The sequence below is a fragment of the Musca autumnalis genome, unplaced genomic scaffold, assembly GCF_047663935.1.
Source record: "Musca autumnalis isolate F117 unplaced genomic scaffold, ASM4766393v1 scaffold_3, whole genome shotgun sequence".
Lineage (NCBI taxonomy): Eukaryota > Metazoa > Arthropoda > Insecta > Diptera > Muscidae > Musca > Musca autumnalis.
The window spans coordinates 248928217-248951327 of NW_027411866.1; the positions used below are offsets into that span (position 1 = coordinate 248928217).

The window sequence follows — 23111 nt, forward strand, 5'->3', positions numbered from 1 at the left end:
ACAGCGGGGAGTGCTTCATAGTACCAAATGCTTTTGATAAGTGAAGCGCGACCATCAGTGTTCTATCACATGGCATGCTCTGATTAAGTCCTCTACTAATATGTGTGGAAATGACGTGCATCGCTGTTGTTGTGCTGTGCTGCTTACGGAATGACCGGGAACAGCATAGCTATTTCTGATGCTGGGGAGTATTAAAGGCTCAAGGGTCTTTGCTACGGGTGACAAAAGCAAAATAGGTCTGTACGATTCACCTTTGCTGGCATCATTGCCTGGCTTCAGTATCGGAAGCACTCTGTCCATTTTCCAGACTTCAGTATTACCATGGAGATTTCATCGGAGCCCAAAGCTTTGGAAGATTTAGCGCTCCTGATGACATTCGCAACATCGTCCATTGTAAACTGTGGTGGTTCATCCTCAGCAGGAAGAGATCTAATGCGACGTAACACTCTTCTCTTCGCCCTCTCACTATCGGGGTGCTCGACGAACTGTCGATTGAAATAACTTGCCCACCTCTTCGGGTCAGTCAACGTAACATCTGTACGATTCACCTTTGCTGGCATCCTTGCCTGGTTTCAGTATCGGAACCACCCTGTCCATTTTCCACACTTCGGTAACGATGTGGGTGGCTAGTGACAGGTTGAGAACTTTTGTGAGATACTCCACTCCCGGCTCACCTAGCTGCATCAGCATTATCATGGAGATTCCATCAAGGCCCAAAGCTTTGGAAGATTTAGCTCTCCTGATGGTATTCGCAACATTGTCCATTGTAAACTGTGGTGGTTCATCCTCGGCAAGAAGAAATCTGATGCGAAGTAATACTCTTCTTTTCGCCCTGGCACTATCGGGGTGCTGGACGAACTGTCGATTGAAATAACTTGCGCACCTCTTCGGGTCAGTGAACATAACGTCGCAGAACGTCCCATCTTCCCTCCTTCCAGGGTTCGAGAGTGACTTAACCGTTGCCCTCAATTCACTTGTACCGGGTCCAATGTTGCAACTCTTCAAGTTATTTATCCATTTGTTCCGCTTATGCCCACCGACCAACCTGTTAACTTCCCTTGTCAGCTTCCTGATTTTGGGGTCACGGGAGTTGGCACGACAAAGCTCATCGCGCACCGTCGTCTCTGCTGGGAAATTTAGTCTCATTTCGGGTATTCGAGCGGTTGTAGCAGTGCTGATATCTCAGAACGTCATTTCTGCTACCCGAACATCAGAAGAATTAGGCAAATCTCTGAAGCTTTGATTGGTGAACTCTTTGAAACTAGGGTATTTAGATTTTCCATGATTGATGACAGTGCGGCGTTCAGAGGTGATGAAATCAGGCGGTCTGCTGGTGGAGACGATTATGGCGAGATGGTCTGACCCAAGAGAAACGACGGATTGCCAGGTGATGTCATTCTTCAGACCGATGACACGATGGTTATATCTGGCGAACTGTGACACTCTCCGCCAATTCTGGTAGGGGTGTCCCCACTGACCTCAGATTCAGAGCTATCGATCTGCTCAGTCAGCACTAAACCCCTCTGATCATTTCCAAGGACCGAATGCCACAACTTATGATGTGTATTAAAGTCTTCCAAGACCAGACGGTCCACCACAACGCTGTAAGCTGCAGTAGTTGTTGAGATTGGTTTCCTGCACCGCATCCATATTCTTCCTACTCTTGAAGTCCAACAACGGCTAGTGTCAAATGCTGCGTGCGCGGCTGCTGTGACGACGACTCACGCAACATGCAGAACAGAACAACCCTGTAGATTCATCCACTCCCAACATCTATTGCATCTCACCGATACAATTGGGTGAAGATGCGAATATGACAAACTAGCCACATGTAAATTGGTCCTGGGGTTTCCTCCGTCCCGGCATGGACCAAAAGAATCTCGAGCAGTCATTCCGGGATATGCTGCTCCCAAAACGATACAAATACAAACATGTGTACACTGAGGTGACAGCCGCTGACCGGAACCCGAATATTTTTGGTTGACGGTCAATCCGGTAGGAGAGAACCCGCTGCGCGCTCAATTTGAGAACATCAAACTGGAAATTACATCTAGTTCGGTTTAAAAATTTTGCTAGTGTTGTGACCCCTAGGAACTTCAAATGGCAAAATGCAGATAGTTCGGTTAAAAAATTTAGCTAAATTCAACAAAATGCCGAAAATCAAAAGGTAACGTTATATGGGTGCTACGACAAAGCATGAACCTACATTGACAGTTTTTGGTTTGTGACCTCTGGGAACCCCTATAAAATGTATAAAATTACCCAAAATCGGAAGTTACCGTTATATGGGGGCTATACTAAACCATGGACCGATGTTGACAATTTTTGGTGTAGATGTTGCTTGACCTCAAATGTTAAATTACAGGTAGTTCGGTCAAAAATGTAGATAAAAATCCTCAAAATACCAAAAATTGGGGGTACCGCTATATGGGTGCTATACCAAAATATGGGCCTATTTTGAAAGTTTTAGTTGTGACCAATGGAGATCTCAAATAGAGAATTTCAGATAGTTCTGTTAAAAATTGTAGGTACAAATCTTAACATACCGAAGATCGGGAGGTACCTTTATATGGGGCTATGCCAAAACATAGATTTTTATACATTCAGCAAAATGCTAACAAAACAAAATAAATAATGGTTTTAGACCCCAAGTATGTTTGGACGAAATCCGTTTCAGACAATTTGGAGTTGATTTAGCCAAGTCCGTCCGCCTGCCTGCCTGTCCGGCTGGCTGGAACGCACGATAACTCTCGAAATGGTCAACCGATTCGGTCCAAAATTTGGCTTTCGAAATATTGTTGTCCAAACTTAGTTTAAGTTCGAAGATGTGTTATATCGGTCCACTTCATTCGGTACCTCCCCCACAAAAGTTCAAAAACGTTCGGAAAATTTGTGCTCACGATAACTCTGCAAGTGAGTAACCGAGTTAATTCATACTTTGCACATCGTGAAATTTCCACCAGATTTAGATGAGGTTTTAATATGGACTCAATCGGTCCACTCCTTCGGGTACCTCCCACACAAAATTTTGAAGAATTTCAGTTAAGGACATGCTCTCGAAATTCTTAGATTTTTATTGCAACAACTTGTATTCACTGCCCTATATACGACAGTACAAGTTTCATCGACCTGTAGAATGGAAAAATTGGATGCATTACCGACTATTGTGGTATCTCCCTTGTTTGACCACCTTCGCCAACCTACTTTACACCAATGTTTAGGTAATATTTTCTTCTTCCACTGACAGGCTTTGCCGTTGAAATACCCCTACTAGAAATCGATATATTCACAAAGAATAAAATTGTGAATTTGTCTCCACATGAGATTTTCCCCATTCCAATCCTAAATATTATCCGACAATAAACAAAATCAATAAGCATCTTCCTCTGTGGGGCCTTCATCAACCCCCAAAAATTCGTGACTATCCGATCAAAATTTCAACCTGTAGCGTGATTACAAAAAATGGAAAAAATGGATATATTATATTTTATAATATATTTTGCGATATCTCGGTTGTTTGCCCACTAACGCCAACATACTTTGCGTCAATATAAAGGACATCTTTTCTTCTTCCATTGGCGGGCTTTCCTTTTGGAATACTCCTACTAGAAGCGGAAATATTCGCATAAGAAAAAAAAAACGTTGACTTTTCTCCACATAAGCTTTTCCCTTATTCCGACTATTGAATATTATCCGACCATCACCAAAATAAATAGGCTTCTTCCTCTATGGGACCCGCATAAAATCCCAAAAACTTCGTGACGATCCGATCAAAATTGCGACCTGTAGCGTGATTACAAAAAAAATCGGAAAATGGGATGCATTACCGACTATTGCGATATCTCTGTTCTTTGAGCAGCTACGACAACCTACTTTACATCATTGTAAAGGTGATATTTTCTACTTTCCTTGTCAGGTTTTGCTTTTGATACACCTCTTAAATCTCCAAATAAGTTTTTGCCCATTCCGACCCCTGAATATTATCCGACCATCATTAAAATCAGTAGGCTTCTTCCTCTGTGGGACCCCATTAACCCCCAAAATTTCGTGACGATCCGATCAAAATTGCGTTGTAGCGTGATTACAAGGTTTAGATGGACAGACGGACGGACACACATAGCCAGATCGACTCAGCTCGTCGAGACATTCATTTTGGTATATATAAGTATGGGTCTACGACGATGCGTTACAAACTTTTTGGCCAAAACCGACTTATAATACCCTCCCCACATAGTGGTGTAGGGTATAAAAACAATTTTGTAGACTTTAAGATGGCATACAAAAATATTCCTTTTACAGTACAGCTATACTAAATTTTTCCCAAAAAAATAAAATGTGGGCATTTTTGAATCGAGCATTAAAAATTATGCATCACGATAATCGATTAATAATTTCCAAATTTTTCGCTTTTTATGTCATTTTATTAATAAGCATGGTGGAATAATTGGTTCCCTATCGTTTCAGTAGTTTTACCATTGATTCCGATAGAAAAAATGATGTTACTGACGTAATTGGCATGATTGTAATTAATGTCCCTTTGTAGGCAAAGTGGCTAGAAATTGCTAATCATTAAGGGTTATCTCCAGAGTACGTACAAATAATCTAATGATCTATGGAAAGTCCTATATTAGCCAGGCTTGCCCTATATTATACAAGTATTTAACGGCGTTGTCCTGATAGACGTAAAAATCAGTGCATAGAACAACATTTTTTGCACTTTTCTTTGTAAATAGTGTCTTGACCATGTTTGCTTTATAAAAAAAAATATCATCACCCTTTGTTGCCATTCAAGTCCAAATAATAAGACGTCTTACGAAGCGGTTTGATAGCGAAAGTTTATTTATTTAAATTCAGGTGTTTGTTGGCTTCTTCCACAAGTAAAATATCGATTTTACGCCAGATATGCTGACTTTTATCCGAACTATGAATCTTATAACACACAATCCCCGCAAAAATACGACAAAACTTGAAAAAAACCTGCACCGAAAAAAGAATTGGAGTGATTCTATGAAACTGGCCGATGGGAGTAGTATTGTTTGGCTTGAATGGCATCAAAGGGTGTTGAAATTTTTGTATTTATAAAAGCAAACATGGTCAGGACTTTGTTAACAATGTTTTTAAAAACTATTTTTAAAGAAAAGTGCAAACATTTTGGTTCTATTCCCTGATTTTGTTTCTATTCCCCAAATTGCCTACAAAGGGACATAACAGGAACATAATTTTTTCTATCGAAATCAATGACAACACTCCTCAAAACGACCATTCCGATTACTAAAATGTCATAAGAAGGGAACAAATTTTGAAATTATTAATCGATTATTGTGGTGCATCATTTTTAATGCTCAATTTAAAAATGCCTATTTTTTATTTTTTGGGAAAATTTTAGTATAACGGTACTGTAACGGAAATATCTCAACTCGATTCAAAGTTATCAACGTTTACATTTTGTATTTCAGGTTGCATCATTTTCAGTGACAGACACTGTATAATATTCTGATATTTTCCCTTCCATTACAAATAATTAATTCGTTTCAAATCTTTTATAAATATAAAGCTTAATAACACTTATGACACAACAAACCCTGCCAGCGTAATAAAATTCCAATATAAAGCCAAAGTTGTCCATTGAATATTTCAAAAAGCAATTTTCTATTCATTGCTACTTATGCTAATTCCCCATATTCACATAAATAGATAATCGTAAAAGCAGTCTTCAGTTCATCTCTTGTTAATAAGTGTATGTAAATCTGATTGATTCGATTGAATTCATTGTTATGTGATTATCATATCCTTATTACTATGGACATCAAAGTGAATGGGAGAGAAATATATGAAGCAATGGCTGAAAGGATACTTGAAAGCAAAAATAAAACAAAACGGAAAGTGCATGGGTAATTGATGTGTTTTTTCTTCTTTTCTTAACTGTTCAAAGAAAAAGGAGATAAATTCTGCTTTATTGTTATTATCCTTGATGCTATTCTAGAGATAATTTTTCTTTTTCCCAACTACTTTTGAATGCTTAAGGAGAAGAAAAAAGAAGAAGCAGTTTACGACAATGAAGCATTCAATAAATCATTTGATTTCATTCAATGTAACTGAGAGCTGTATATTGTTTATTTGTTTTTATTTCCATTCTTTTCATACTTCATTATCCTTTGTGAATTATCTGCAAGCAATGATTTCCAGTGCCAAGTATTAATGATTGACCTCGTCGAATCCAAATAGTGATGATGATACACTCACTGCTAGTTTTGGAAAAAATTCGAATTCTTTTTTGAAAAGACATTTTGATTAATTTATTTCTTGTTTGTTCATTGCTCATGTAACTAAACCCTTCTTCTTGTTTTCATCTCTTCTCTTTTTGTTTTTGCAGAAATGAAAAATTCTATACGTGCTGCGATGAGCCGTACTTGGATATCACGTTTAATATCACAATGCGCCGTAAAACGCTGTTCTATACAGTTAATCTCATTATACCGTGTATGGGAATCAGTTTTTTAACGATTTTAGTATTTTATCTGCCATCAGATAGTGGTGAAAAAGTAAGTAAATTATTCAAATCACACACACACAGACAAATGTCCCGCCGCCCTGCACTCCTTGCAATTTGCCCACCACACACAGACAAATTACTTTTTTTCATAAATATTTATGTTTGAACATTTGTTAGTGACTACGACGAGCCATGATAATGTTACTGATGGTGATGGAGATGATGACGACACCAAACACGATTACATCTTAGAAAACTTGTGTGCTTATCCTCTCCCTCCATCCTTCCCCTCTTCGTCTAGCTAAAACATGTAAAGCAGGACTTTATTTGCATTAAAATTTTATTTTCTTTGACTTGACTATATTTTGTCTGTGTGCGTGTGTGTGTTTGAAATAATAATATGTATCTCTTCTTCATGTTTTCCATGTATTACTGATGTATTTTTCTTTGTTGTTTCTCTTCTCCTTTTTTGTAGGTCTCATTAAGCATATCCATTTTACTGTCGTTGACTGTGTTCTTCTTGCTGCTGGCGGAAATTATTCCGCCAACATCATTAGTTGTGCCGCTTTTAGGGAAATTTGTACTTTTTACAATGATACTCGACACATTCAGGTAAGTCGGAGCCTCTTTTTAACATGTCTATGGTAATGTACATAAAAAACAACGTTTGTGTGTGTGTTACAATAAGAACTGTATATTAATCCATACGTGTGATAAAAATTCATCGATAGGCAAAAAATATGAAATAAATCTTTAAGTTCGGCCAGGCCAAACCTCCATCATAAAATAGTCTGAACTAAAATCTAATTATTAGTTCTCCTTCCTTTCGACCATTTTTGATGTAGATATTTTATGGTAAACAAATGTAGCTAAAATCCTCAAAATTCCGAAAATCGGGAGGTTACGATTGGGGGCTATACCAAAACCTATGTTAGCAACTTTTGGTGCAAAAGCTTTGTGACCACTGGAAATCTCAAATGACAAATTGAAGGGAGTTCGGTTAAAAAATGTAGCTCAAATCCTGAAAATACCTAAAAAAGTCAAGGGTACCGTTATATGGGCGCTTTACTAAAACCTGGACCTATGTATGTCGACGATTTTTAGTGCAGAAGTTTTGTAATCAATTAGAACCTGAAGTGTCAAATTGCAGATAGTTCGGTCCACAAATGTAGCTAAAATTCTCAAAATACCGAAAGTCGGGAGACACCGTTATATGAGGGCCTTACCAAAACATGAACCTATGTTGAACATTCTTGGAGATAAAGTTTTACGACCACTCAAGTGTCAAATTGCAGATAGTTCGCTTAAAACATGTAGCTAAATTCCTAAAAATACCTAAAATCTGGAGGTATCGTTATATGGGGCCCATGCCAATACATAGAACTATGGACGTATGTTAAAACATTGTGGTGGAGATGTCTTGTGACCACCTTAAAATGTTAAATTACAGGTAGTTCATTCAAAAACGGTTGCTAAAATGTTTTAAAATACCGAAAATTGGGAGGTACCATTATAAGGGGGCTATAACAAAACATTTACTTATGTATGTTAAAAATGTTTGGTGGAGGTGTTTTGTGACCACTGGGAAACTCAAACATCAAATTACAAGTAGTTCGGTTAAATATTGTAGCTGACATCTTCAAAATACCGAAAATCGGGAGGTACCGTTATATGGACGCTATACCAAAACATGCACCTATGTCGAAAATTTTTGGGCAGAAATTTTGTGACACCTGGGAACCTCAAATGTCATATTACAGATAGTTCGAACAACAACTGTGGCTATAATTTTCAAAATACCAAAAAATCGGGAGGTACCGTTAAATGGGGGCTATACCAAAACATGGACCTATGTTGAGAATTTTTGGTGGATAAGTTAAGTGACCACTGGGAACCTCAAGAGTAAAATAATAGGTAGTTCGACCCCCAAATGAAGCTAAAATTCTCAAAATACCGCAAATCGGGATACCGTTATATGGTCGATATACCAAAACATGGACCTACCCAGCACAAATTCGGATCCGTTAGTCATTATGTAACCCATTACAAAGTAATATATGCAAAAACAACTACTTATATTACTCTTTATTAACTGATGAGTACAGTGGCACAGAGCTTGTGTATCCGACTACAAATCCAAGGGTTGTGTGTTTAACGCTCACAGTCGGCCGGGTACTTTTTTTTAAAAAAAATCAAAGAACAGTTGCTGGTGCTCATGTAAGCTTATGTGCACATTGAACCAACCCTTAATGTTCGTCCGAGTATGTAACGTGTTAGGCTACAAAGCAGAAGTTCGTGTGTTCAAATCCAGCAGATGGCGAAATAAAAAATATGAAGTGTGTTGAAATTGAAAATAAATTCCACATCAACTGTTCTAAAAATAGAAAATATAATTTTTTATACCCTATACCACAATGTGGAAAAGGGTATAATAAGTTTGTTTTCCCAAAAATTCATGTAACGCCGCGAAATATTCGTCGTAGACCCCTCATGTGGTATACCAAACTTCATATCTCGACGAGATAAAGCGATTTAGCGATGTGTGTCCGTCCGTCCGTCCGTCCGTCTGTCCGTCCATTAAAAATTGTAATCAAGCTAGAGGCCGCAATTATGGACCGATTGTCACGAAATTTAGTATGGAGGTCGGGTTTGGACCAGAATAGAACTGATTAGTTTTTGGCGATGATCGTGAAATGTTAAAGGGATGAAATGGACCAAAAACAAAATTTTTGCTCGATTTTGTAGCCGCTCTGTAGGTCGCAATAATAGTCCGATCGGCGCGAAATTTTAAACGTAGTTTTGGTTTGAGATGAAGAAGTAGCGTGCAAGTCAACGGTATGATCGGATAATATTTAGCGGGTTAAATTGATCAAAACTTTTGTGTGAAAATTGGTAAAATTTCTAATGCACATCTTATAACAGCTAGCCCGGAAAGCTAGTGCACAGGGATAGTGGTATAGGGTATCACATGGTCGGCCCCGTCCGACTATAGTCTGTTCTTACTTGTTTAACTTATAGCTTATTTTTCATCTTCCAGTGGTCATAAAATAACTAATTATTCTAGTGGTTATATTGGTCATAGAATAACTAGTTATTCAGTGCGACATGCTCTTGTTAAAATAATGGGTTATTAGGGGGGTTTGTAAGTAGTTACGACTACCAAAAGGTACTATAAAAACCCATTATTTTGGGAAGATTTTTTTGCTGGGTATGTTGAACATTTTATTGAAGAAGTTTTGTGACCACTGATTATCTCAAATGCCAAATTAAAATTAGTTCGGTACAAAAATGTTGCTAAAATTCTGTAATCGAATAACAGCTAGTTCAGTTAAAAATCGGAAGGTATCATTATATGGTGCCAATACAAAAATATGGACCTATGTTGAGAATATTTGGTGGAGACGTTTCACACCTAAAGGGAAAATTCAATGTCTAATTCCGGGTAGTTCAGTTAAAAATATAACAAACTCCTCAAAAGACGGACAAACGGGAGGTACCGTTATGTGGCTGCTATACCGAAACATTGACCTATGTTAAAAATTTTTGGTGGAGAAGTGTTGGGACCTCAAATGTCAAATTACACCTAGTTCAGTTAAAAAAATTAGCTAAACCCCTAAAAATGCCGAAAATCGGGATATACCGTCATATGGCAGCTATACCAAAACATGAGCCGATATATTCCATCTTCGAGCTTAATCTGTCAATGAAAAAAAAAACAACTCGTGTGTAAAAATATAGAGCTCTAGCTCAATTATTGCGAACGCTGGAGTGATTACAACAGGCGGATAGACGAACATGGACTTATCTACTCAAGAATATATAATATTCATAGGGTCTCACTGATTATTTCAATGCGTTAACAACCAAAAAGCATACTTTGGTGAAGGGTTCAAAAATCGTTGGGTATCGTTGGGTATTCGGGTCCAATATTAATTGAGGCCACATAGCAGCTGGCGTTCTTTTGTTGTGATTAATGGGGGTGGTCTCCGAGTACAGCATACACGCTGTAATACCGAATATGAATGTTATTCAGACCTACCTAATATGTTCGTTGATTTTAAGATTCTCTCCCTCTACATCATCTCCCTCTACATCATCATCTCTCCCTCTACATCATGAAGATATCTCCTGCCGTGCCTTGGTGTTGGAAGCCTGTTCGCTAGATCGTGGCAGGGATGCTCACGGTGGTGACACCCAAGCAGGTACTGTATCGGCAACATCTTGTTGTGTTTATGTACCGGTAAAATCTTCGACTCCTAATGATGTTGGTACCCTGGTGTCATGAGTAGGCACCCTGTTTAAGTCCTCACAACCGCATTCTGGCAGATTTGCATATTCGTTCATTGCGTAGCTCTAATATTTAAATATTTCACTGGCGCCGCAGCATCAAGCACGCCAAGTGCCGCAGAGCAGACTTGAGAACTACATACTTAGACATGCTATCAAACGTTACATCCAATATCTTGGGGTAGTTAGTGGTAGGAATCAAGGCACCATCGATCAATATGTTCAAGGGGAGCCTCATTTCAGCCGCGAACAGTGTGGAGGGGATTTAGTGGTGAATATTTCCAGCCACAGTCTTGTAGTGGTAATTACGTCCGCCTTGCACTCAGACCGTCAGCGATTTAATCCCTGACCTGAAAGTCAATATTTTGGGTGGTGGCAAATGTTGACTTACATTTCCTGAGTATTTCAGACATACAAAACTCCTCTACCCGTGGTGTCGAAAGACACGCCATTCAGACTCGGCGATAAAAAGTAGGTTCCATACAATTGAGCCAATATGAATCGGCGTGCACTCATTGATACGAGAAAAGTCTCATTGTTCCTTCGGGATAACCTATCACATATGTATGTCATGGACGATAGGACCCGACGCCAAGATCGTATATTCGTCTGAAGGGTGTGGAATTTCAGAGCCAGGAGAATTCCCTGTACCACTCCAGGGGTCTTCTTATGTCTGAATTTTACAAACGACTGGTGGCCACACCTATAATTGATTATCCAACGTTCTCAAGTAGCATAGCATGGTTGACGGTAGAGTTGGGTAATCTAGTTCCTAGTTCCTTGTACTAGTTCCAAAACGTATGAGTAACATCATGAAATGTAACGTGTGATATTAGGTATACGCAGTTTGTTCAAAGAAAAAATGTGGGCCATTGTAACTTCGAAGTGAAGCGCGAAGCGAATAAATGTTCGGTCGCCCGGCCTGTTCTGGTTCACTGCTCGACTAATATGTGCGGATATGGCGTATAATGTTGTTGTGGTGCTGTACATTTTCCGGAATCCACGGTGATGTTGGACAACTGGGAAACTGCTTCTCACCGTGTTGGGGCACTACTCTAGAATCTTTGTTACTGGTGACAGGAAGGAGATCGGCCTGTACGATTCACCTCTGTTGGCATACTTGTCTGCCAACTTTCCAGGCCACTGCAACAATACCCACCGATAGATTAACGCACTTGTTCATTTCCCATCCCTGGGCTCATCCAATTGCTTAAACATTACCATTAAGATTCCTTCTGGTTCCAAGTCCTTGGATGATTTCACGTTTCGGATGACGTTAGTAACATAACTAATCGTAAATTGTGATGGTACCTCTTCGGATGGGAGGCTCTTATACGGCGTAGCACACTCCTCTTCGCCCTATCACTCTCCAGATGCTCTATAAACTGCCGGTTAAAATAACACACACATCTCTTCAGATCTGTAGTAGAAACAGTTCTTTCCTGTATTCGAGAGTGATTTAACCGTTATCCACAATTTAATTAATACTGTACTAATGTTGCATTGCTTCAGGTATTCTAGTCACTCTAATCACTAGCCTTTTGACTTCAAAAGTAAGTTCCATAACTCTTGGGTCTTTTTGGGGTTCGAACGACGAAGCTCATCCCGCTCATTTGCTAGTCCCGTAGCTGCTGCCGTTATGATATCTCGGAACGTTATCTCAGCTACATGAGGATCTGAGGAAATGGGTAGCTCTCTGCAGCAGTGATTGACAAGTTCTCTGAACCCTTGGCAATCAGCTTAGCCAATGTTAAGAAAGGAATAACGGTCAGAGATTATGAAAGGAATAACGGTCAGAGATTACGATGATCAGAGCAGGGTCTGATCTTTGGGAAATAGCGGGTTTCCAAGCCATTTACTGGAGTGCATGCCACAATGTTTTTGTAACAGTATCCGATACATTTGTATGCTCGTTTTCCGGCTTAATCTGGGTATGGGTCTATCTCCAGTTCTAGGAATGTCGCTGTTTCGATGGGATGTAACTACAGATATACTGGAGTTAGTTGAGTAGGCTTGGCAGGGCAATTGAACAAGTGCAGTGTGTCGTGCGGACCTATGCCGGCCGCTGGGCAAATGTTTTGCACAGTGTCATCGATGATTTTCCGTGGCAGCCGACGCTCCTCCGCTGCCATAGAAGGGAGACGTCCGCATTCACACGATAGTTGTTTGTGGCATCCGTGACTGCATCCATGTGAATGCTATTTAAACATTGTAACGTGACCGTTTCATATATGTATTTCTACATGCATTCACTACCATCAGCCACTACGCAGTCAGCATAGTGGACAAATTTAACTTCGGTGTAATTAACGATAATCACTGCTGCACAATAATTCTCATTCACTTCGTGTTACCACCCGAATGTATATTTCAGTTTTATGCACCGAAGACGTCGATCACTAGCCGAACAAAGTACGAATGGACGTGTGGCTCGTCCGCAGTGTACTATACTAGTTAGGCACGAATCGATCCAGCTCATAGCATGCTCTCAGCTCTTAGCAAGCTCCCAGCTCATAGCAAGCTCCCAGCTCTTAGCATGCTCTCAGCTCTTAGCAAGCTCCCAGCTCATAGCAAGCTATCAGCGCTTGGCACGCTCTCAGCGCTTAGCACGCTCCTAGCTCATAACAAACTCTTAGCACGCTCCCAGCTCTTAGCAAGCTCTCAGCTCATAGCTAGCTCCATGCTCTTAGCCAGCTCCCATTAACTGATCTCTTACCGAAAGCAATCCGAATACCACTTAGCCGAGCCATATACCCAACGAACCGACAGCAACCCGAATGCCTCAGAGCGGAGCCACATACCCGAATATTGCCAACGAGACGACATTTACCCGAACACTACAGAGCCGAGCCACATACCTAACGAGCCGACAGCAACACAAATGCCTCAGAGCCGAGCCACATACCCGAAGATTACCAACGAGCCGACAAGAACCCGAACACTACAAAACCGAGCCACACACACGACGATTGACAACGAGCCGACAGCAACTCCAACACCACAGCCTACAACTGCAGAGCCGAAAGCCACCCGATTGCCCCGAGCCGACAGTAGTGTGGAGCCGAGCCACAACAGACGATTGCTGAGCCTACAACTACCGTAAGACAGGAACGAACTCAACTAATAGTTCATACCGCATCCATTTTCCTCACATAAATATTATTCGTTTAACAAATACCGAGAGTGTATAATAAAGATTTAAATGGTAAACACTCGTGTTTTACTCAAGGTCCTTAGGTCGACCCTGGCAGAGACTGAGTTCACCTCAGCCCTAGATAAAACCACCCTTTATAACATGCTCGAGAAGCTTGTTGATATAGGAGCTTTCTCTTGAAATGTTGGTCCTCTTTTCCTACATCATGAATATCCCTCCTGCCATACCATATGGTGATTAGAATGAATCTGACGGTAGAACCCAAGCAAGTACTGCAACGAAAGCATGTCATTGATGTTGCTGTACTGGAAGAATTGCGGTTGCTGTACTGGAATCCATCGACCATGAATTTCAACTCAATTCTCACCCCTGCCGTCTGTGTGGTGAATAGAGTGGCAGTAGAATTAGTGGCAGACATTTACATATTCCTCGCGTGGAGTTCAGCTTTTCACAAACGATATCAGAGAAAGTACCTGACGCGAAGAACGTACAATCATCCGCATACGTGACTTCAAAAAATTGCCCATAATTCTGATAAATTAAAATTTTCAAATAATTTTGTACTTGAGGTTTTTTTACCGTATCACATTATAACTAAGATTTTATGTAATCTTATGTAGAAACTCATCACGCTATGATACAGGGATATGAGGTTGTAAAAAAGTTATAACCCTAATGTACACATTAAGCAACTCTACCTCGACAGTATCACACTTTAATGTTACCCCATAGATTCCCTGTATGGGTCACTAGTCTCAAGCTCACTCCTTCCGGTATCTACCCATCAAAAATTCGATTAATTTAAGTTTAGAGGCTTTTTGAGTTTTTTTTTTAATTTCACCACTAACAACATTTTAAGCCACTAGGAAATCAAACAATTTAAATGGAAATTAGGTTATTTATTTCCCTTGGGTAATAGCCAATGCTTAAAAAATGATATCCCCCAAGAAAACACAATAGCTTTGTGTTCCAATATTATTGGTGTTATTGGTTATAATATATTCCTCTTTAGGCTTTCTTTCGGATTATGTTCTTCACCTAAGGGCTACCTGGCATATTTCTTTGTAAACTACTACTTTTTCATGAATATTTTTGTTTCTTACCTTTCTTATGTTTCACCAACTACCAGTGTGTTGTTTTGTTACACCTCCTTCTCTTCTCGTCATTTGTTTGAACTACAGCTTAACTGTAATCCGCTTGGAGAAGAGACGAAACCTAAATTTGAGCTTTAAAAAAATGTCACAACATTAAAAGATTATGTCAGAAATAAAGTAAATTTACTAACACACACATAAACACATGAAGCGAATGATGTTGTTGTTTTGTGAGAGCGGGCAATTCGTTTAAGGCTCTTAACGTTGTTGTGACTTCGCCCCTTGGGTAATATTTCAACATCAATTTAAACTAATTCGTTTAGCCGGTATTATTATGTTGACAGAAGGAGCGTTATTGTGGTGATATAGCCATACCTGTCTGTCTGTTTAACAGTCTGCCAGGTGAGAGCTTTTAAGGTGAATAAGTTAACATTTCAGTTGCCTTTGAAGAAAAGCAAAAAAAAGTGAAAGGAAAGAAACCTAAATCCAATAATAACAAAAGTGACACTTATTTTATGAGTCACTTGTATGTCAGGGAATGCGTATGATTTATTTTATTTATATCGGTGTTAATATTTATTATTCGGTAGCATGGACTTTTTGATATTTATTTTTTTTTATAATAAATAAATGTATAATAAAATATATTATAATAATTTGAAACTGTAAATATTTATAAATGGATGATCACAAGCAACAATTTCCAATGGCTTTAACGTGGCAAAGTCTAAGATATATTTTGGTCCATCTTTTCTCTCCCGCAGAGTCCCACCAAATAGAAAGAACATATATAGTTGAGTTCAAAATAATAGCAGTGTAGTATATAAAGACAGTAAACTAAAATGTGCAGAGTGTTCACCCATTATGATAACATCATGATTTTCCAATCGCCACCGGTGAGTGGGTTAGCTGGGCAGCTAAACAAATGCAGCGTGTCGTGTGGTCGCAGTCCACCGATCATGTGTTGGGTATACATGACCGGTGGACTAAGAACTGACCGGTGATATCAGTTTGGACCCAATACGAATTGAGGCGGCTGTATTGTTCGGATCTTAACTGGGCTAAAGCCACTCGGGTTTGCCTTGACAGCTGGCGTTCTTCTGCTGCGATCTATGGGGGGTGATTCCAAAGTACGGCACTCACACTGTATCTCTATACTGACTGCGCGACTGCATCAGTGTGAATGCTATCCAAACCGGCCTGATAGTCTTGTTGGTCTAGGTGTTCTCGTTTATACCTTTGGAGAGGTCTTCTAGATTACGAAGTTCTCTACTGACGTGCCGCTAACATTTGCATACCACTTTGGCGCCGCACAGCTTGCTACCGGTCTACTGCTTTGTAGAAGGTCAACAAGTTCATTGTCAGCACATGGCAGCGACTTGAGGAACTTGTTTGGGGTAGTTAGTGGTCGGAATATGTACACCATCGATCTATATGTTCAGTGTGAGCCTCATTTCAGCCGTCCAAATGATGAACAGTGTGCAGTGGATTTAGTGGTGGATATTTCTCCGATGGAAGAAGTGCTCTAGGTCAGCTATATAGACATTTACCTACACCATCGACGATAGGACCCGACGCCAAGATCGTACAATCATCCGCCTACATTACGATTTCTATGCTGTCTGGGGGGTGTGGCATTTCAGAAATGTAGAGGTTAAACAGTTCCGGATATATCACCTTGGTGATATATACCTTGGTGAACTCTCTGTTTCACTCTAGGTAGCTTGGACTTCTTCAACGTTAAAACACGTCCGGAGAGTGAACTATCCTCGAACAGCTTGGCATTTTTGACGGTATCTACGGCCTTCGATAGGTCAAGTACCACCATAACTGTTCGGTTCGCACGGCCTATTCTAGTTCAGTTTTCTACTGACATGTGTGGATATGGCGTCTAATGTTGTTGTAGTGCTATGCATTTTCCGAAATCTATGTTGATATTGGGCAACTGGAAAACAGATTCTCATCGTGAAGAGGAGTAGTGCCTCTAGGATCTTTGATACTGGCGGCAGAAATGAAATCGACCTGTACAATGGCCTCTGATGGCATCCTTGTCAGGCTTTTGTAGCGGAACCACACTGCCAACTTTCCAGACTTCTCATACAATATGGGAGGCTAATGACGGGTTGAGAACACTTGTTAAATACCCAACTCCGGGTTCATCCAGTTGCTTAAGCATTACCATCGATATTCGGAGTGGGCCCAACGTTTTGCGGGATTACGCGATTCGGATGATATGTGCAATATCGCCCATTTTAATTTGCGGTGGTACCTTCTCAGGTTGAAGGGCTATTCTTATACTCCTTTTCGTCCTATCACTCTCGGGGTGTTCTATGAACTGCCAATTAAAATAACACGCGTATCTCTTTGGATCAGTTACTGTCACACCGTTGAATGTAACAGTCGTTCTGCCATCCTTTTTTCCCGGATTCTAGAGTGATTTATCCGTTGCCCACAATTTACTTAATCCTATACCAATGGTGCATTGCTTCAGGTGGTCTAACCACCTTTTCCGCTTATTTTTGCCTACTAGCATGTTGACTTCAAGAGTAAACTCTCTAACTCTTGGGTTTTCAGGGATTATACGACGGAGCTCATCACGCCGTCGCCTCTGCTAGAAAATTTCGTCTTATTTGGGGTACTCGACCAAATGGTATGTAGCAAGCGCCCGCTACAGTGATGATGTCTCGGAAAGTTCTCTCAGCTAACCGAGGATATGAGGGAATGAGCAGCTCTCTGAAGCGGTGATTGGTAAATTCTCTGAAATTTTGGCATTCAGCTTTCCCGTGGTTCAGGAAAGTATGGCGTTCAGAGGTATTAAATCGGTTGATCTATTTAAAGAAACGATTATAGGAAGGTGGTCTGAGCCAAGGGAAATGACGGGTTGCCAGAATGTAAGGTGAGTCGTGGCAATCGCATCTAATCCTCGTAGGAGCGTCTTCATTCACCGTACAAAACGTGGTCATTACCTAGGACAGAATGCCAAAGCTCATGATGGGCATTGAAGTCCCCTAGCACCAGACAGTTATTGCCCTCTAAAAGCGAACTAATGTCGGACATATAACGCAGGGCACATCTATTCATCTGCGGTATGCACACGTTAAAGGGGTGTTTACACTAGCCATCAATGTCATATGACCCGAAATAAAAACATTCAATATCTGCCCACACAGACAATGTGGAGACGTAATGTCACTGCATTTTTGCTGGTGTGGACGCAAAAAGTAAATGACGTAAAGAAAATCCCCTTAAGCAGCGCTACCTCGGCAGTACCCAACTTTATTGCTACCCCCAAACATTCCAAGAGTCAAGCACAAGCGAGATGGGTCTGTACTCGATAGACTGGTGTATTAAGAAGGCAAATCCTCCGCTACTTGTGCGATCCTTCCGCAAAACGTTGTAACCATGAGATGAGTTTCCTGGACGACCGACGATGTATTTCCGACTCATAAAGTCCACAATTTCGCTGACATTGTTGCGGAGACCGTTGCAATTGAATTGCAGGAATGATGCATTTCCTGGTCGTTGAACAAGAACTTGTAGTGTTAGATGCTGGTTTGTTGTTGTTGTAGCCCCTGCAGGTTTTCCACGTACGTATGTTCGAGGGAAGAAAGAAAAAGTTAAGTTTAAAAATAAGACATTTTACATATCCTCATCCAATCCAAGGAATATTGCTGCTTGGATTGGATGTGTCCAAAGCGATACAGGAGTCAGTGTGTGGGTTTTTGTGGGCATATGAAAAGATGCCTAGTGATGTGCGGAGACTGTCCACAATCTGGACACTCGTTTTCTATTTCAGGGTTTAGGAGGCATAGGTAACTATTTAGGTACCTCGATAGTCCAAACCTGAGTTGTGCTAGAATGCATCTGGTCTCTCGTGGTAGCTTAGTTTCCTCTTCGCTGATTGGATTACTCGTTTAATATTTGCCTCATTGGGTGTGCTCAGTGGGGGAAGAGTGTGTTTGTCCCTCCTGATTGGTGTGTCCCTTTCTGAGGGCGGATTTATAAATGTGTGGTGATTTGGGTGGTTTGGGGAGAGACACTTCAGTTGGTGTTGTTTTGTGAGGAGTTTTGAATGTCTTTTGACATTCAGCATCTGGCATTCATGATGCAAATGGTCTTCGGGCGTTTTAGAGTGGCATCCCATTGCCAGTCTGAGGGCAGTGTTTTGAGTTATTTGGAGCTTATCCCACTGAGTGTCACTAATATTGGTGGTCCAGACTGGGGCCGCGTAGTCAATTAGTGGACGGCCTATGTCTTTATAGGTTGTGTCAATAGTTTCTTTTTCTTTACCCCATGTGCTTCCAAGGCTTTGAGGATTTTGTTTCTGCCACCTACCTTTTTTGCCGTTAGGTCAGTGTGTTTACTGAACTGGAAAGTATTGTCGAAGGTAACTCCTAAGATTTTGGGGTATTTGACAGTAGGTACGGTACTGCCGTTGATATTTATTTTTATTGTTGTATTTACCTCTTTTGTGCAGGTTGTCAAGAACGTCGCGGAGGATTTGGGAGCTGAAAGTTTTAGATTTCGACTTTCGGAGAAGTTTGGAAGTAGAGGGAGATACTCATTTAGTCGATTTTCTATAGTGGAGATTTTTCTGTCAGACGATAGTACACTGCAGTCGTCCGCATAGGATATAAGACTGATGTTTGGAGGTGGGGTTGGTGCTTTCGCCACATAAAAGTTGAAGAGTAGTGGTGACAGTACTCCTCCTTGAGGGACCCCTTGTTTGTTGCATCGTTGTTTGGACTTGGTTCCTCTGAACGCGACGTAAGACTGTCGTCCGGCCAAGAACTTTGCCATCCATCTCTTCAACGAATTTGGGAAGTTGTCTCTTTGATATCATTCAAGAGTGTGAAGTGGCAAACTGTGTCAAAGGCTTTTCACAGGTCCAGGGCTACAAGTACTGTTCTCTTGTGAGGTCTTTTGCTATTGAGCGACTCAGCTATGGTTGCTGTTATTTCGTAGAGGGCTGTTGTCGTGCTCCTTCCCGCACAAAAACCATGTTGGTGGTCTGCGAGTTGGAGGTGCTGGGAGAAAATTGGGAGAAGTATGGCTTCCAGGATTTTTATCACCGGAGATAGCAGGGTGATTAGCCTGTATGACGATCCTAAGTGTGGGGGCTTCCCATGTTTGGGAATGAGGATAATTTTGCCTATTTTTCATATATCTGGTATCTTAAGGGAGTTTATGCAGATATTGAAGGAGTGGGCTAGGAAAGAAATGCCTTTGGGACAGAGCTGCTTTAGCACTTTGGTGGCCAGACCGTCCGGACCGATGGCCGTCGAGCTTTTGGGAGTTTTGATGGCGATTGCAACATCTTCTTCGGTTATTTGGATAGGTGGCGTGTCTGGCTTTAATTACTGGAAGTGACGTTTCAACTTCCTGCGCGTGTTATTTCTGTCTGTGGGGTGTTCTACGAATTGACGTTAAAAAGTGGAGGCGATTTTCCCATGGTTTTTGGGAGTGTTGCTATTAAAACTAACTGCTATTTTGTCGTTTCTCCTTGGACTGGAGAGGTTTTTTATGGTAGACCATACTCTTTTGATGCCTAAATCGGATTCTTCCAAGTGTTTCCTCCATTTGTCCCTCTTATGGTTTGCTACGAGCCTATCAATTTCTTTGTTCCGAGCAGGTATTCTCTGATGAGCTGGATCAGTTGCTCTGATAGCGTTCCTTTGGTTGGCTAGATTTGTGGCTTCGGTAGTTTGGCCTGATATCGAGAATGCGTTTAGAATGATGGTTCTGAAAATTTTTTCACAAGCAGGTGTTGTGTTTGGTAGGGGGGTATTCATAAACTCGTTTTCTGTGGTTGACCTGAAAAGGTTCCAATCGGCCTTTTCAAAATTGATGAAAATTCGTTCCTCTGACGTGGAGAACTCAGATTTTGTGGAGACGTTGATGGTTATGGGAAGGTAGTCCGAATTAAGGGCTATGTTTACATGCCACTAAGTGATTGTGGCTAGATCGGGACTTGTGATGGTTATGCCGGGGGAGCTTCTACATGTTGCAGTAATGCGTGTGGGGTGGTCTTAGTTCATGATACAATAGTTCGTGTCATCAATCTGTTGGGCAATGAGGTTTCCTCTTTGGTCGTTACTAGTTCTGAGAACCAGGATTCGTGGTGAGCATTTATGTCACCGAGCAGAATGGTGTTTTTCCCAGATAGGTAGGGTCTTATGTCGGGTTTGAAGCCTGTTCGACATGCTGACTCCGGAGAGATGTATATATTTATGAGGTTTAGCTCTTTCCCGTCAGTAAGAATTTTTATACCCTAAATTTCTATATGGGGATCAGGGCTTGAAAGGGGAATGGGACTGTGAGTTATTGAGTCGTGTACAATGAAGACAATTCCTCCGCCAGCGTATTTTTCACGGTCTTGTCTTATGATTGTGTAGGCATATGACCTTGTTAGTCTGTGACTTCTGTGATATTACGGGTCAGTCCGTTACAATTTCATTGGAGGATTTTGGTTTTGTGAGGCTTGGTAGTTGTTGTTGTGTTGGGGTTGTCAGAAGTGGGGAGGCTGGGTCAGAGTTGTTTGTTTGTAGTGATTGCGATGGAGTGGGACTATAGTTTGGAGGTTGGGACCTGTGACAGCAAGGGCCAACGAAATTAGGGGTGTAGTTCCCGGAGTTTCTTAGCCCTGAGCATCTTAAGTGCATGTGATGGCCGCAGATTGAGCATTTAACAGGTTTTGCTGTCTTTGTGACAGCTTTCCTGCATATGCGGCATGGGCCAGTCTCGCTTGGCGTATGCGGTGTGTTATTTGTGTTTATTGTAACTTGTGGACGCGTGGGGTTAGGGGTTGGGTTACATGCGGGTTTAGTTTTATGGGGAATGGGGGTTACTGGTTTGGACGGTGCGATATTTGATGCAGTGTGGTTTGTCATTGAACCTGATTGCATGCACGTAGAGCAGCGGAAAGCATCAGTGTAGTCACTAGTCTTCCTGAGTCCTGAGCAACGTAGATGTATCCAGTTTTGGCACTATCCGCATTGGAACGATCCTCCTTTGCGGGTGATCTTGGGGCAACATTTTGTTCAATGTCTCCGACTAATAGGAGGGGGGCTGAACAGAATCGTCGGAAAAGGCTGTTCAGCTAGGAGAGAAATGATGATAGGATAGGGTTGAAGAATGGAAAAGGTAGAGAAAAGAGAGATATACATACGTGTGTCCCCTGCATGGGGAGTTAGCCGTCCTTGGGCAGGTGGGAACCTGCGTCGACCCCGGTACAAAGAACCAACTGCGATGAGGGCCGACATGTGATGAGGACAGAAATGCACCCATTCTTTACATATATTACATCTCACCATTGTCGACATGTGGTGGATGCGGATCCTGCAAATGGAACAGAGCCATACTGACCAGGGGTTCATCTCTATCCCGGTACGGACCAAAAGATATCGGAGCAGGCATTTCAGGAAAAATTACCGCTACATGGTAAAAAATATACACGAACACAAACACATAATTGTTGAGGCAAATGGAACAGAGTCATACTGACCAGGGGTTCATCACTATCCCAGTACGGACCAAAAGCGATCGGAGCAGGCATTCCAGGAAAAATTGCCGCCCCATGGTGAAAAAATACACGAACACAAACACATAATTGTTGAGGTGATGGCACCTTGTCGAAGATTCCTCCGAGTCAATTCGGGGCATAGAAGCGACCACCCTAGGATTGAGGAATTTTGTGGTGATTAGCATTCCTGGAAAATTCGATAAAATTCTACGTCACTTTTGTCATTGTTTTTCTTATAACATTACTTTGCAATAACGCTGGCAATATTAACTTTTCTGAGGGTATACACGATTAAGCTCAGCCACACCTTCGTTTACTATTAAATTGTTATGTTCCATACAATGAATATTCATGTGGTTAAGCAGATAAACAAACAAAATCGTGTTAAAATTTAATTAACAGTTTGTTATTTTTTCTCTAGTCGTTAACATAAATTCTCTTTGTAAATATTTTTTTTTTAAATAAAATAATTCGTTTAGATTTACATTCAAAGGACTTTGATTACATGAATGTAACCAAGGCGTGGTAAAAAAGTTTATCACCTCCATGCAAAGCATTTTT

General features: G+C 41.0%; 1 protein-coding gene across 1 annotated transcript in view; it reads left to right on the forward strand.

The window, feature by feature from the left end:
• Positions 1-23111, forward strand: part of nAChRalpha3 (nicotinic Acetylcholine Receptor alpha3) — a 548368-nt gene that overhangs the window by 491011 nt on the left and 34246 nt on the right. The window contains exons 7-8 of the mRNA XM_073977740.1: positions 6374-6542; positions 6969-7105. Coding sequence (XP_073833841.1) covers positions 6374-6542; positions 6969-7105 — 306 coding nt within the window. The remainder of the gene's footprint in view (positions 1-6373; positions 6543-6968; positions 7106-23111) is intronic.